The 16,367-nt window shown below is 48.1% G+C and overlaps 1 protein-coding gene across 1 annotated transcript in view; it reads right to left on the reverse strand.

Annotated features, from left to right (window-relative positions):
* PRR5L (proline rich 5 like) overlaps positions 1-16,367 on the reverse strand; it is a 74,469-nt gene that overhangs the window by 52,707 nt on the left and 5,395 nt on the right. Inside the window, exon 2 of the mRNA XM_060104046.1 lies at positions 1,890-2,177. Coding sequence (XP_059960029.1) covers positions 1,890-2,053 — 164 coding nt within the window. The 5' untranslated portion in view covers positions 2,054-2,177. The remainder of the gene's footprint in view (positions 1-1,889; positions 2,178-16,367) is intronic.

Consider the following 16,367-nt stretch of genomic DNA (forward strand, 5'->3'; position numbering starts at 1 on the left):
AACGACCCCTGGTGAGTGGATCTGTCTCCCCGGGGCCATTTCCACAAGGAGCTCCGAGCTGAAGGTGGGTGGAAGGGCCGGGAAGCCTGTGGCACAAACACGGCCACGTTTTCTATCCCTGGAATCCGTCACTTCCATCTGAGGGTCCTTGGAGAGGAAGGGAGACTGAGGCCAGGAGGACCCAAAAGTAGGCCCTCTCCCCCGCCGCACTTTCTCGCAGGCTGGCAGCCCCGCTGGGGAACAGCCTTAATGAAGGGCAGGCAGTGGGATCTACTCTCAGGAAACTGCGTGGCCACCACCGCTGGGCCTGAAAGAATCCCCAGTGGCATTAATTGCAAGCAGGAGCTGACCCAGGTCTGGGCTTCTTTCACTTAGGAGACCTGTCTTCACAGGGCAGCCTGGAGACCCAGGGCCAATAGGAAAGGATAAGTCCTTGCCTTTTTTAATTTTTAATTTAAAAATTTTTTCAAATATGGATTTTAATTGTCCTTGCCTTTTTTTTTTTTTTTTTTTGCGGTACGCGGGCCTCTCACTGTTGTGGCCTCTCCCGTTGCGGAGCACAGGCTCCGGACGCGCAGGCTCAGTGGCCATGGCTCACGGGCCCAGACACTGCGCGGCATGTGGGATCTTCCCGGACCGGGGCACGAACCCGTGTCCCCTGCATCAGCAGGCAGACTCTCAACCACTGCGCCACCAGGGAAGCCCTGTCCTTGCCTTTTAATAGTACCCTCTGGGGAGAACCCCAGAGGGGCTGGCCTCACTTCCCCTTCCACTCCCACTCCTGCCACTGTCTAGGCAGAAGAGTTAATCGGTTGAGGGGCCCAGGTAAGTCTTGACTCCACGTTCTCTGGACCCCAGCCCAACATTTCAGCAAGGAGCTGATCACAAGCTTGTCTTTACCAAGGGTTCCAGGCCTTTTTAAATGAACAAGCCTCCATTAAACGTCAAAACATTTCAGACACCTCCTCCCTCCCCATCATAAGGGTTGGGCGTTCACTGAAAAAATCCATAATAATCTAAATGACAAAGAATTCCATAATGTTTTAAAATAATGATGCATTGATTTGTCCAAAAAGGAACCACACAGATTTGAAAAACAGCTCAGAGAAGGGTGAGACATAGAACGGATTCAGTCTCTACTCAGTGCTGGGTGCACAAAAGTTCAGCTGGACGCCTTACAAAGGCTAAGTGTCTCCTCTCCCAGCCACCTGTGGCTCCCAGGTATGGATCACCCATGGTTTACGCTGCTTAGTTAGCTTTTCACAGATACTGTCTTAGCTCTCCAAAGGGGTAACAGGTGACTTGAGGTTACTTATATGTTCCCACCCCCAGATCCTCTTACAATTGGCGTGTGACTAATGGGCATGAACGGTAACTGTAAGTTCTGATCCAACTGTCCCGGGCTGGTTAACTGACTCTGGGGGCCCAGAGGCCCCCAGTGGTCCGCTTCCCCTCTACTAAAACAAGGCAAGCTGGGGAGACGGAGCGGGAGAGGGACAAATTAGGAGTATGGGATTCACAAACTCCTATACATAAAATAAATAAGCAACAAGGATTTACTGTATAGCACAGGGAATAATATTCAATATGTTGGAATAACCTATAATGGAACACGATCTGAAAAAAAATAACTGAATCACTATGCTGTGCACCTGAAACTAACACAACATTGTAAATCAACTATACTTCAATAAAAAAAGAAAAAAATATTTTTAAAAAAAGGAAAGCTAATGGATAGAGTTGAGGTAGGGAAAAGCACTCTCTTCATCAATCACCCGTATACTCACAACCTTCTGGAGCTGAGATCTCAGGAGAGGCTGAAGCTCAGCCAGCCCCTGGCCCTGCTCTGGTGCTGGCAGTGCCCCTCTGCCCGCCCGTGCCTCCTGTACCTGTTCCAGGCCGAGTTGGAGCTCAGCTGCAGAGCCTGGCGGGCTGCCTGGAAGCGGGGCAGGTCGCTGAGCGCCGGGGAGCTCATGAAGCGCGGTCTGGGCCTGCGGAAAGAGCCCATCTTGGGGAACTCGACAGGCAGGCTGGGGGCGAAGCCGCGGGTCATAAGTCCAGGTGAGGGGACGGCTTCTCCTCTGGACCTGAAGGTTCCGACTGCCCACCCAGAGGGCTTCTCCCAGGACTGCTTTCTGGCCCTCAGGCTTTCTCAAAACCACAACGTTAGCCAACACCTGAAAAGAGAGGGCAGCTTTTGTTGAAAACACCTAGGCTGAGCAGACCCCATCTTGGAGGAAGTTGGCTGGGGCTTCCTGGCCAAACTATCCTAAAAACAATTCCAGGACCCCACAGCACTATCTATGCCCTGCAGGGTCCCATTCACAAGTGTTTATAGGCCTCTTGTTAGTTTTGGTCGCTTCCCAAAATGGGAAGCCAGCGACAGTGGGTTGAGGCCAGTCCTACAGAAAAGTGATTTCTAAGCTGTACTTGACGGTGGTTCCCATGCACGCTCATCAGAGTTTGGGTGCTGGCTGGGTTTCTGTAGACCCCACGATGCTGCGCGTTAAGAGATGGCTTTTTAAAAAATGGAGAACACAAGAGTTCCTTGTCCTGGCACTGAAGACCGTCCATGACATGCCCTGACCACAGCAGCCCACGTGTATCGCTCAGTATTTCCCAAAGCGTCAGTGCCTCTTCACTCAGGCTCATCTCCTCACCCTCTCTTACCTGCTGTTCATTCATTCATTCATTCATTCCATCAGAACATATTTATTGGTTACTATTTATTAACCATGTGAGCTGTGGAGCATCCAAAGATTTCTAAGACCTAGTCCCTGCCTTCCAGAGGCTCATGGTGTATGGGAAGATGACTGGTCATGTATTTGTTCACACAATAAATATTTATTGAGCACCTACTATGCTCCAGGCACTCAGGTACTGGGGATACAATGGTGGCCCTGGAGAATGTGGTCCCTACCCCATGGAGCTTACAACTGGCAGGCAATGCTCCATGCCAGGCTGACTCCCTCCCAGGCTTTTGATTGTATCTCCCGTTTCCCTTGCCCAGAACCCCCTCCCTCTTCCTCTCTGCTTGTCTAAATCTAATTTACCCTGAAGGGTTGGGTTCAAGGATACTGTCTCCTGGAAACCTTTAAGGCTTCATGGTTAATGGCAGTGACTTTGAGTGAATCTGGGTTTGAGTCTTAACAAGGCCACTCCCAAGCTGTGTGACTTTGGACTCATTAAGTCTGAGAGTCCAGACCTGTTAGCACTGCCAACTTCCCAGGACTGATGAGAGAGGAAATGAGATGGTGTGACATGCCCAGCAGAACAGCAGACCCAAGGCTCTCAAGCATCAGCTGCTTCTGTTCAGACTCATCTCCTTCTTTCCTCGGCCCTTTTGAACCTGTCATTTCAGTCTTTTCATCTTTAGTGATTCTCAAGTCCAAACGGACGACTTAAAGTGAGTTTTGAAACTGGTCAGAGTGACGGACAGAAGGAATCCACCAAGGTCATAGTTACTTTTTCCTTCCAAGGCTTTAAGGTTCAGCCCAGAAGTATTCTCACTGGCACCTCTCTCACCAGCTTACTCTGCTATGACCCCGAAAACAATGCTGAAAGAAAAAGACATTCCAGCCATACATGCCAACTTTCAGGTTGACAGGAGGGGTAGGTTCTGCAGGTCCAACTGCAGCATCAGAACTGAGGTGCCTCCTTCTAATGAAACACGCTGCTCTGGTCAGAAGGGGCGTGAGGCTGCTAGATGGGCACAGAGGCCGTCCATCCAGAGGGTGTGGGCGTTGCTAGCACTGTCTGCAGACAATGGGCACAGTGACAGTGAACTTGTAAAACCAAGGGCCAAAAAAGGAATGACTCGGCCCACCTCTTACATTTTTTTAAAGGAAAGCAGACTTGTGTCCCATTTGCTTTGCCAATCTCCTGCCCTCCGACCCATTCTCAGACTGAGCAAATAGTGACTAAACTTTACCAGTAAATGCTGGGGAAGTTGTAACAAGCCCGCTCAGTTTCAGAGGGTCTCAGTACTTCCCCAAGTGCCCCTGGAAGGTGTAAAGATCTGTGCAAATCAGTGAGTGAGGCAAAGAAGTCATACAACCACAGAAGCCCCTTCGGAAGCCTTGAAACTAGCCGGCTTTGGGATTTGATTTGTCCGGTACAGGTCACACTATTAAGAGAGGCTCTGTTTCACTGCACTTCTTTAAATGGGCCTGCTAAGTGCAATTCATCTGTGTAATTACGGGCTATTAACTCCTTTCATGAGCATCCTAAACTCCAGGTGATGCAGTTGCCCTCCCACTCAGGGGCACTTGTACAGGGAAGTAGAAAGGTGAGCAGAACGGATCGATCATGGGGTTCAGCTTCCGGCTTCCTGCTGAAACACCACTTCTCCAGGAGGCTGGGCGACACTGAGGGTCCCATGGTGGGCTCCTGTCCCCACCCCGGCCCCGCCCGACTTCTCAGTTAACGCCTCCCACCAGGCCGCCTGCTCCAAGCCATGTGTGCATCCAGCAAGACGCACGGGCAGACCCATGCACACACGTGACCTTTTTAACTAAGGGTAATTTTCAGCCAAAGGGATGATGACCACAGCCTCCTTGGCCTTGCATTAGCCCCACAATAACACACAACCAGGAGCACCTCTGACTCATTTGTCCCTGGCAAAACCTGCCACCCTCAGATCCAGACAATCCAAAGCTGTCTGGGTCTCTACCATTCTCACTTCTGGACGGAGCCAGGAGGACTCCCCAGAGCACGCAGAGGAAGCTGCTGGGCGTGCTGACAAGAGTGGTCTAAAGGGAAAAGCTGACACGCCCTGCATCCACCTGCTACGGTGCCGCCTCCTCGGACATGGGTTTGTCCTGACCTAAATAGGACAAATCAGAAAGTGACAAGACGGATGGGGCTTTGGGGTGAGGCCAGTCCAGGCCCCCATTTACAGGTGACAAAAGTGAGGCCCAGAGGAGCAGGGAAACGTCCAATGTGTCTGAGGTAGGAGAGAGCCAGGACTGGCTAGAACTCAGGTTCCCTGACTCCCACCTAGGCCATTTGTAAATTCCTTGAAGATGGGCATCGGGACTTACCTCTGTTACCTCAAGCCTAAGCGCAGTGCTCAAGATAAAAATGAAGGAAAGGACAGCAACTAATAAGGCACCACTGCCTGCCTGACGTGAAGACGAGCTCTGCCCCAGTAGGGAAACTTACTCAGTAGGGAAACCCTGGCCTCAATGCTCTTTCTGCCACCCACTGACTGTATGAGGCAGAAAAACCGGCCCCCAAAGATAGAGTCACATTTTAGTTCTTAGAACCTGTGACTATTGCCTCGGGTGGCAAAAGATGTGATTAGGTCGAGGATCTCGAGAGAAGGAGCTTAGCCTGTATTATCCAGGTGGGCCCCTAAATACAATGACACGTATCCTCATAAGAGGGATGCAGGAGATTGGAGACAGAAGAGGAGAAGACACAGATACACACAGAGAAGGTATGAAGATGGAGTCAGAGACTGGAGAGATACAGCCACAAGCCATCTGAAGATCAGAGAAGTTAAGTAACCTGCCAGTTAAGTCACACAGCTAATAAGCGGCAAATCACTGACTGACAAATGGCCTAATTCTACAGCCCTTTCCCACTTTGCCTTTGCCAGGCTACCAAACGCAGCCAGAAAATCAGCATCGAGGCTACCGAGTTAGTCAGGAACATCTAGTCACAAGATTTCTTACCAAAATTCAAATCTCATGCCCAGAAGATAAACAGGCATAAGGAGCTCTAAGACCACGTTTGATGCGGACCAGAGGAGCACAAGGAGAGAAAATGAAAAGAGAAAGCACGACTGCCTTACTTAGACACCCTACCCCTTACTACCTGTGTGACCTTGGCAAGTTTCTTGATGTCTCTGAGGCTCCATTTCCCCCTGCGAGAGATAAGCTTGCTAGCATGACAACCTCAGGGTTGAATGCAGGTAAAATGAGTACATATTTGTAAAGCCCTTAGATAGAACAGCACATGGCAAAGAGCAAATGCCTCATAAGTGCTTGTTAAATAAATAAAATAACTTGTTGTTATTTCTAAATCTCCAAGCAATGACAGCCGTAGACACAGAGCAACACTTCCTCTAGCTTATGGCGACCTCACAAACATCTGGAAAATACTCCACTTGGGAGCAGGCCAGGCCTCTGAGCTCCCATGGTGGTCACAGTGCATTAGGGTCTTTGGTAACTCACAATGTTATTTATTGAGGCATGATGCCTCTCAACTCCTTTCCTGCAGCGTTCTTTCTGGGCTGCAGCGGGGGTGGGTGTTGGTCACAGAGTGAAGCAAGCTAAGAATTACCAGCCCTTTGGCCCAGCAGTTCCACTTCTAAGAATGCAGCCTACAGACATGGTCACGTGTCCCCAAAGACTGGCAGATGTGCTCATTCTTTGCAGTAACGAAAAACTGGAAACTCCCGAAATATCCACCCAAAGGGGAGAGGTTAAATCAAGTATGGTACCCCCTAAATGGAAGAGTTAACATACCATTAAAATTAATGCGAATGCCTGTAGTTCTGAAGGAGGCGTGGTCACTAGAAGCTTTGGAATCAGACAAACCCTGGCGTCAATGCTCATTCTGCCAACCACTGACTGTATGAGGCAGAAAAACTGGCCCCCAAAGATAGAGTCACTTTTTAGTTCTTAGAACCTGTGAATATTACCTCTGGTGGCAAAAGATGTGATTAGGTCAAGGATCTTGAGAGAAGGAGCTTAGCCTGTATTATCCAGGTGGGCCCCTAAATACAATGACATGTATCCTGATAAGAGGGATGCAGGAGGGCTTCCCTGGTGGCGCAGTGGTTGAGAGTCCGCCTGCCGATGCAGGGCACACGGGTTCGTGCCCCAGTCCGGGAGGATCCCACGTGCCGTAGAGCGGCTAGGCCCATGAGCCATGGCCGCTGAGCCTGCGCATCCGGGAGCCTGTGCTCCGCAATGGGAGAGGCCACAACAGTGAGAGGCCCGCGTCCCGCAAATAAATAAATAAATAAATAAAAAGAGGGATGCAGGAGATTGGAGACAGAAGAGGAGAAGACACAGATACATACAGAGAAGATATGAAGATGGAGTCAGAGACTGGAGAGATACAGTCACAAGCCAAGGAATGCTGGCAGCCACCAGAGGAAGCTGAGAGAGGAAAGACATTCTCCCAATGCAGCTAGAAGTTGGTATACTGTGAAAAAAAGAAAAAGAGATTCACCCCTAGAGCCTCTGGAAGGAGTGTGACCCTGGGACACATTGATTCTGGACTTTTGACTCCAGAACTGTGAGAGAATACATTTCTGATGTTTTAAGCCACCAAGGTTGTGAGAATTTGTTATTGCAGCCAACAGAAAGAGAATATATTCACTCTGTGTCCCTGGACCACTCTAAACTGCAGTCTCTACATCTAAAACACAGGAACTTGGAGAGTTGTGGTGCCAACGAGAAAGATTATCTACGAGGTGCTTGGCATGGTTCCTGGAACTATGCAGGTGCTACCACAGGTGCAGTGGCAGTTCAGAGCAAAGGGGCCAGAGCCAGGCCCCATGTCACCGCTTCCAGCCAAGGCAGGCGATTTAGGGTTGGTGGGGGGCTGGACGAGATGATTCGAGTAAGGCTTAAAATAGTCTTGGTATGCAGCAAGTGCTTGATATATGCTACCTATTGTTTATTTTTATTACTGCCACCATCACTGCTGTATTAGCCTGCTCAGTCTGCTATAACCAAATACCACAGATGGGATGGTTAAAGCAACAGGAATTTATTTTCTTGCAGTTCAGGAGATACAAGTTCAAGATCAAGGTGTCAGCAAGGTTGGTTTCTCCTGAGGCCTCTCTCCTTGGCTTGCCGAAGGCCACCTTCTCCCTGTGTCCTCATGTGGCCTTTCCTCTGTGTATGTGCATCCCCTGGTGTCTCTTTGTGTGTCCAAATCTTCTCTTTTTATGAGGACACCAGTCAGATTGGATCAGGGCCCACCCTAACAAGCTCGTTTTAACTCAGTCACCTCTGTAAAGGCCCTATCCAAATACAGTCACATTCGAAGGTACTAGGGGCTAGGTCTCAACATATGAATTTGCGGGGGGGACACACTTCAGCTACCACCACCACCATCTTCATTGTCACCACCACAAAACCTTCTTTGCCTAAAGTCTCTGAGTTACAGAAGCCACAGCGTCTCAGTAGATATTCCCTTGTGAAGGACCGATGAGGTTATTAACATTTAGAAAAATGTGCTTCTAAGATGGTTTAAGGGGTTAAGTTTTGGGTGCTGGAAGCGTTCACTTCAGTAATCTGGAAAGCCGGGGTCCTGTGTCCATGAAGCGTGAGGCAGTTAGAGGGTTGGTTACTGGGTGCTGTCACTGGCCTTGCTCTCCCAGGCTCACTGCACAGGGGTCTCTTTGGAAACCTCTGCACTCACAATCCAGAATGTGTTTCTTGGAGAAAAAGAATGTGGTTTCTTGCCTTCTCCTCCCAGTTTCCAGGGCGAGGGCACGGGGAGGGGGTGCAGCCTACGGGCAGGGCCAGTGGGCAGAAGAAGGTGGTACACTCAGTGGAAAATGCAAATGAATTCTACTAAGGCTCCAACCCTCGACTCTGAAAAGGGAAGTAGGACCACGGCACAACTTAAAATAAATAAGTGGGTGGCTTATAATGACTCTGAGGCTTCCAGGAAAAAGCCATTCTGAGTGTAAATAACAAAGAAGTCAAAGAAAACTGGGTACTCACTCTGATGTGGCCGCCCAGAAAATGGAAAATGAGGAGAAACCAGTTCCCAGGGAAACCAGACAGAAAGCCCATCTGACCCGTCCCCCCACCCCACCCGCCCCCAGGAGACCCTGCAGGCAGGAAGCCCAGCGTGGAGCTCCTTCCCTGGGACACAAACACAGAAATGAAGAGGCAACGTCCTTAAGCAGCGTCAGGATTCAGATACTGTCGTTCAACTTCACCCATCCATTCCCTAACTGTGGCCAGAGAGGTCTTTATAACGATGAGAGCGGAGAATGATAGCACGTTCGCTGAGGGTGAAGTAAGGTGCAGGCACTTGACATGTATTATCTCGGTGTGCCTAAAATAAATTTAGGGGATCTTGACCAAAAACCTTTAATGATATAGATGAGAACAGACAATATCAGAGTGCACTGCATTTGGGAGAAACGTGTATATTACACGTGTACTCGTACTGAGCCTAAATGTACCAGTATTTCTTACTGTCTGTAACATTCAAAATGTTTGGAAAGCCCTGTGTGCCATCGCCATCCCCATCTTACAGAGAAGGAGATGGACGTGCTGCTTAGGACAAGAACCCAACAGCTCGGCGCCTGTGATGCTTATGGCCGATGTTGCTTCAATGACTTCAGAGGCTCCCCACAGGTCTTAGAATAAATCCCCAAACCCCAACCTCACACTTTCACCTCCCTTCACTCTGCATGCCAGCTCACTGACTTTCCTTCATTTCCTCTAATACCACCCACTCTTTCCTGCCCCAGGACCTTTGCACATGCTGTGCCCTCTGTGTGAAATACTTCCCATTCACTTCTCCAGGCCCAAACCTGCACACCCTTTATTGTCTAAACTTCCTTTGCTCAGAAAGGCCCCCTTCCCCCTCCCCCATGATCAGGTCACATCACCCCATAGAGCACCCTCCTCACCTCCTTTGTTGTCGTATCACAATCTACCTCAATAAAATCACTACAGAATTATTTCTTATTGTTTTTATGAGGTCCATAAGGTCAGGGACTATGTCTATCTTGTTCTCAGGTGCATACCCAGAGCTTAGTATAGTGCAGGAATTCCACAGATATTTGATAAATGAGCAAATGAACCAGCCCCCTGAGAGGTACTATTGCTGGGAGACACAGAAACTATAAGCAAGTGTCAGCTGAGGATACCGACACCTCAAATTACATACGGCTTTACTGTATGAAAACATCCTGGTATTGAAATCTGACAAACCTGGGTTCAAATCCGGCCTCTACAATTTATTAACTGGGTGACCTGGATAAATGGCTCAACCTCTCTGAATCTCAGTTTCCTCACCTGTCAAATGACTGTGATACTCACCTCGATGTTGTTAACATTAAATGAAACAGCCCAGACCATGGCCTGGCCCACAGTAGGGGTCCCCCAAATTGTAGCTAGTATTAAAATTTTTATAGAACACTGGTTTTCACGAAGCCCTCATAGGTCCCAAAAGGTGACACCCAGCCATGGTGTGGGGCAACAGGCACTCTCACGCCCTGCTGGAGGGACAGCAGTCTGGGGCAACTGCTATGGAGGGAAACTTGACAAGGTCTACCAAAATAACAACGGCTGTACCCTCAGACACAGCAAGTCTACTCCCAGTAATGTTATTCCAGGCATGTCAAGTAGCTTATGGAACCAGGGTTTTTACTACAGCCTTCTTCATAACAGCAATGGTTTGGGAAGACCTTAACTGCTCAGCAACAGAGGACTGACTATGTCAACTATGGTATCCCATACTCTGGAATCTAAGAAAGAAGGGGCGAGACAGGGATGCTCTCCAGGGGACACTCTGAGTGAAGCGTGTTGAAAAGCTAAACATAGAATCATTTGTATATTAGGCTCCCATCTACATAAAAAAGATGAAAAAGAGTATTTGTATATTTCATTGCATGAGCGTAAAGTATCTCTGAAAGGACGAACCAGGAACTGGTGACACAGGTTTTCCCCAGGAAAGGAGCTGGGTGGTAGGGATACAGAGGGGAACACTTTTCTCTATAAACCCTTTTGTACCTTTTGAATTTTGAAACATGAAGATGTATTACTTATTCAAATAAATAAGTAAAAACAACAGTGACCGCCTCCTACTTCCCTCCCTCCTCCCAAAGTAAAAACCAGTAGAGGTTATATGATTTGTTCAAAGTCACTCAGCTATCAGGGGGAAGTCAGGATTCAAACTTGACTCCCGGACCCCAGTGCAGTCCTCTATCCATAACTATCCATTCACTCATTCACTCAACGCAAATTTATTTATTCAGCACACTTACTCTTAAAAGGAGCTGCCTTGTTAGGGATACATGGGCCAGAAAATACACCCTGCTAAGAAAAGGAGATGAAAGGAAGAACCAATTTCTTTCCGTCTTTGCATCATGCATCACAAACAAGCCCAAAGGGCTGAGCCTGGAACATCCCAGAGACTGGGCAGGACCAACCCAGGCTAAAGGAGCCGGCCATTGCTCAATCCAATCTGGTTTTTGCCATCTCAGTATAAAAGCCCAGCAGTCCCAGATCTGAATTTTCGAAGAGAAGTCCCGAATCCAGACTTCTTAAAATGTTGAAATCACTTGATATATAAGCATTGGCAACTAATTCACCAGGCCGGCTAACACTTGGGGGCCTCACATATAGGTTGGTGACCTTTATTTTATCCCATCATAGCTATGACCACCAAACCTTCTCACACCTTTTACCCAGAGCCTAATGGGGGTATAACGTAAGCCAGCACTACCCAGACACTGTGGCCTTGGGTAAGTCACTTCCCTTCCCTAAATCTATTGGCTTCTCAGCTAATTAAGAGTTTGGCTTTGCTGATGGCCATGATAACCTCTCAGCATCACTAGCCATGCATTCAGTCCCTACCCTGTAAGCCACACAAAACCGGGTGCCTTTGACAGACTTGGAGGGGGATCAGACCCTGACATAGTGCATACACAGAACCAGCCCTCAGCCGATGTATCAACTCCCACCTGCCACATCATCTAGTTGACCAGCCTCTTTAACCAACCAGTTCTCTCTCTTATCTCACTCTTACCCCATCATCGATTCCTCGGTAGAGCCACAAGCAACCCCCCACCCCCGTATCACACACACACCCAGGTATACTCTCACCAAGGAGGGCCAGCAACACCTGGGATTTCACTAAAAGAAACACACACCAAACAGAACCCTCTAAGCCAACCTAGGAAACCAGATTTGAACTACCCAGCCTCCGCCCATGGGATGGAAACCAAGTCAGAAGTAGGTTTTTAAGAGCAGTGGGACCATTTTGCAAATCAATTGCCTACCGTGCCGATTTTACTACTGTTGTTGCTAAGAATATACTAACCATCGTCAGAGGCTGGTCATGATGGTGGGATGGTGCCGAGCCTCTACGGGCATCTATCACCTTAGTTCATTTCCACCCTAAACCAACCTACAGGAAGTAGGTTTTGCTATTCCCATTTTGCAGAGGAAGAAACTGAAGTCTGGAAATTAACTTGCCCAAGGTCAGAAGACTACTAAGTGGGACCAAAAGTCAAATCCTACCTGATTCCAGGGCCTGAACTCCCAACCCTCTGTTTTAACAACATTCCCGTCTGCCACACAGTCACCACCCATGCCTTCCCTTCTCAACCATCACCAACAGCTTCTTACCAGGTTCAGGCAGCCTGTACGCTCTGTCCCTTACAGGAAGGAAGCTTCGTTTCTTCATGGTACCTTCGAGCGAGCTGAAGTCATTGTGTTTACTTGTTCACCAACTAACTGGCCCTGAGAGCCCATAAGTTCCTTAAAGACCTGTAAGACCTTGCTTGTCTCGTTCACTGCTGTATCCCGCTATGAGCACAGTGCTGGGCACATAAAAGGTGCCCAGTAAATCATTTTGAATGATGGGATGAAATGTGGACTTCCAAGCCAGCAGAAAGAGCAGCCCTCCCATTTCTGGGGGACCAGAAAAATGCCCTTCCTTCTGTCTGAATTGGGGTCCGCCTAAGTATTATTGGACTTGGGTCACGTGGGCACAGAGTCCTGGGTCTGCATGCTGGTCAGTGGATCCTACAAACACAGCAGAGGAAGGTGACTGCTGCAGAGCACAGCACACTTGTTGGAATTAAGGACCAAACTTCGCAACTTTGAGGAGACAAAAGACAGCCGAGAGACAGACACTCCCACAAACAAGAAAATGTTAAGGGTCAAGTCTGGACTATGAAAAAGGCTCAACAGGAAGAATGAGGCAACTTTCTCAGCACTCCACTGGAAACCAAGCGCAGACAGAAGAGTCTGGGAGTCTGAATTTGTGCAAGAGTAAATATGGGCACAAACAGGATGCAGGCGCATGTTTCTCCCTGTTTCAAAGTGTTGGCTAAATGTCCACAGGACTCAGAGCACTGACAATTCAGATCCATCTAGAAGTAATTATTTCATCCCATCATCATCATCACCCAGGCCTGCAAACCACAGTATAATCACCAGGAAAATCCCCTCCCGTGATACAAGTCAAGCAAAACTGTGGGGAATAACCACACATCTTATCTACTCCTCTATAAGCCCCACTTTGAGGAGGGAGTTTCTTGGAGTGCAAATTGTTTGGGTGTGGCCTATAAATGCCATCTAGAGCAATTCTGCAGTGCCTCCCAGATGATAAACCAAAAGGCTAGACACCAGCAGTAGCCGAGACGGACCGTGATGTCAGCAATTACATTGCTGACATGGAACATACATAAACCCCTGGGGGGTGACAGGGCGGTCAAAAGCTACTGTCTGGCAGCCAATAAGAGTTTTCAGTGTGGGGAAATGTGCTCTAGATTAACATGTGCGATTTATTAAAAATTAGCTTCACTCTCCCGTTGCAGAAACAGGATGGAGTGCCTTTTCGTAAGAAAAGGAGATGAAGGGAAAGGGCACTTCTTCCTATGTCATGGGGCCAAGTGTATACAGCACTGGATAGAGAGTCAGAAGCCTGAAGGGGCTCTGGGGATCTGATCATTTCAGGGAGGTCATGAGTTCGATTCAAGTTCATGCAACCACCACATGTTAGAAGGTCCGCTGTGTGCCAGGATCTAAGTAGAGGAAGCCATATGGGGCAAAGAATAAAGTATCTGCCCCCAAGGGGCTCAGGGGCTCGCAGGAAATACTCAGAAGTAATGTTATAAATGCAAGTCGACACTGAGGGCTGTAACTGAAGATGGACAGTTGAGACAAGATTGACGCAGAAAGGTTAAATCACCTTCTCCAGTTACAAAGTAAAGTTAATGAAAGGTCAACCGAAAATACATGCTCTCCATTTCTTGTGTTTCTTTAAAGAATCTGGGCGCTGGACACTGGAAAGGAAATTTGGGGAAGGAAAAGCAAGCTTTCATAGGTAAAGCTCAACAAGTATCCTTTTTTTTTCATCTGTGACAGAAAAGGATGGGACAAAATATCACATTTTAATAAATAGCTAGTGAGCACCCACTACCCAGGATACAAAGATGAGCCAGATGTTGTCCTACCAGTAATAAAGGAAAGAGAAAAAAGGAATAGTAATTTGGTCACGATGAAAGAAAAACACCGGAAGGCCTAAAGCTGAGATGGCAAACTCAGTGCCTACAGGGCCCAAGGCAGAAAACACAACCACGCTTAGAAGGCCAGGTGGGGACCACACCAAACTAAAGAGAACATTCAGTCTTCTTTTTGTATTTTTAAAGAAAAGCTGGAAACCTGTGTTTATATGTCAAATCTCCCAATTTTTAAATACTGGAAAAAAGAATCTTTTTTTTTTCAAAACACAACTCAAACCAAACAAGACATTTCTGATGCCAAAGTTTGGCTCCCGGGCTGCCAGTTTTTGACTGCAGAAAAACACGCACAGCTCCTAACTGCCAGCGCTGAAGGAAAAATGAGGAAAAAGTGTAGAGGTCACTTAGGCAGACCTGTGGGAAGATGAATCCAGTCCTGGGAAAAGTAAATAAAGTAATTGAACAAATAAAATAAAACTCCAGGGGCCTGTGGTATAACACTCACCACTGACATCTGCACAGCACTTTATACACTCAGCCTTACATATCTGCGGGGTCTGAGCCCTCGGGCACAGAGGGCCGAACTTGAGCATCCTTGGATTTCGGTATAGGGAAGCAGGGAGAGGTCCTGGAACCAGTGCCCCGCAGATACTGAGGGATGACTGTAGTTTCTAAAGCTCATTTTCATGTCATCTCAGTTGATCTTCCCAGCAACCCTCGGAAGTAGGCATCATCATGACCTCTATTTTAGAAGTGAAGAGTTTCTGGTTTGGAGGCCAGAGGAACAAATGGTCCCACAGCTATAGAAGGATAAGAGCACCAGGACTCAAGTCTGGGACTAGTGCTTTTCTAGAATTTAAGAGAAGAACTCCAGACTATTGTATTTTCTAGACATCTTCCAGGTGATTCTGATGTACAGCCAGGATTGATAACACTGTTCTAGGGAGAACAAATGTTCTCAACCAGGGGTGATTTTGCCCTCCTCTCCTCCTGCAGGAGACATTCAGCAATGTCTAGAGGTCTTTTTTGGCTGCCATACTGGGGAGGTGTGAAGGGTACCACAGACGTCTAGCAGGTCGAGGTCAGGGATGCTGTTAAACTTCCTACAATGCACAGGACAGCTTCCCACAACAAAGAATTGTCCATCCCCAAGTGTCAATAGGGCCAAGGTTGAGAGACCTTGGTCCAGACTCTAGTGCCTGGCTACTTAACCAGCAACCTGAGAATCAGCAGAATCAGCATCACCTGGGAGCTTGTTAGTCATTCAGGCCCCAACCCAGACCCAGTGAATAAAGTTCTGTGGCTTAACAAGATCCCCGGGTGGTTCGTATGCACTTGGAGAAGCACTGCTCTAAACCACACTTCCTTGGCCATCACAGAATTTTAGAATAGGAAGGAACCTTCACAGGAGACCAATCTCATTATTTTGTAGAGAGGAACACTGAGCAACTGGCCCAGGGTCAGACAGCTTGCCCACAGCAGAGTCGGGATCAGATTCCAGATCTCAAATCCCTGACCTGTGTTGTCTCCAAGATGCCAGTTAGGACCAATGCATGCCCTCTCTGAAAAACTCTCCCCTCTGCAGACTTGATTCCAACCTTTGGGGGTGTCTTGGGGGCTTTTCTGAAGCGTGAAAGGAATCGATTATCCTGCTGGTCAAATTTTTTTTTTTTAATTATCTCAGAACACTGCAAAGGATTACCATGTTTGTTTTACAATGAAAGTGGCCATACAGCTGCACAGTGGTGGACTCCAGTGGCCAGCAAGCTGTAGTGGAGTTCTCCAAAATGACAGTAGCAGCTGACGTGGTCTCCCCCAAAGACATCTGGGGAATGATGCTGAACCCGTTCCAGAGGCGTATTTAGAGTTCAACAGCAAGCGTAAAAGGGTTTACACGGAGGATTTACGCAGCTGAGGTCATGAGCAGGTTGTAACAGGGTTTGAGGCAGCTTAGTTCAGAATAATACAGACACACATCAGAGCCCTTACTGGATTTTTGCCCCCAGTCCTTGGGAAGAAGAGGAAAACAAATTCCTTCACGTATTCTCCCAGGCTCAGCTTAAACGGACATATACTCTAGTTCCTGAATGGCCAAGGGAGCCCCTAAGTGTCCCCTTAATCCTAGTATTTGCTAGAAACCTAACCGCTGTCACAGATGCCTTCAACAAAACACAGAACTCAGCCT

This window comes from Mesoplodon densirostris, chromosome 7 (assembly GCF_025265405.1).
Source record: "Mesoplodon densirostris isolate mMesDen1 chromosome 7, mMesDen1 primary haplotype, whole genome shotgun sequence".
Lineage (NCBI taxonomy): Eukaryota > Metazoa > Chordata > Mammalia > Artiodactyla > Ziphiidae > Mesoplodon > Mesoplodon densirostris.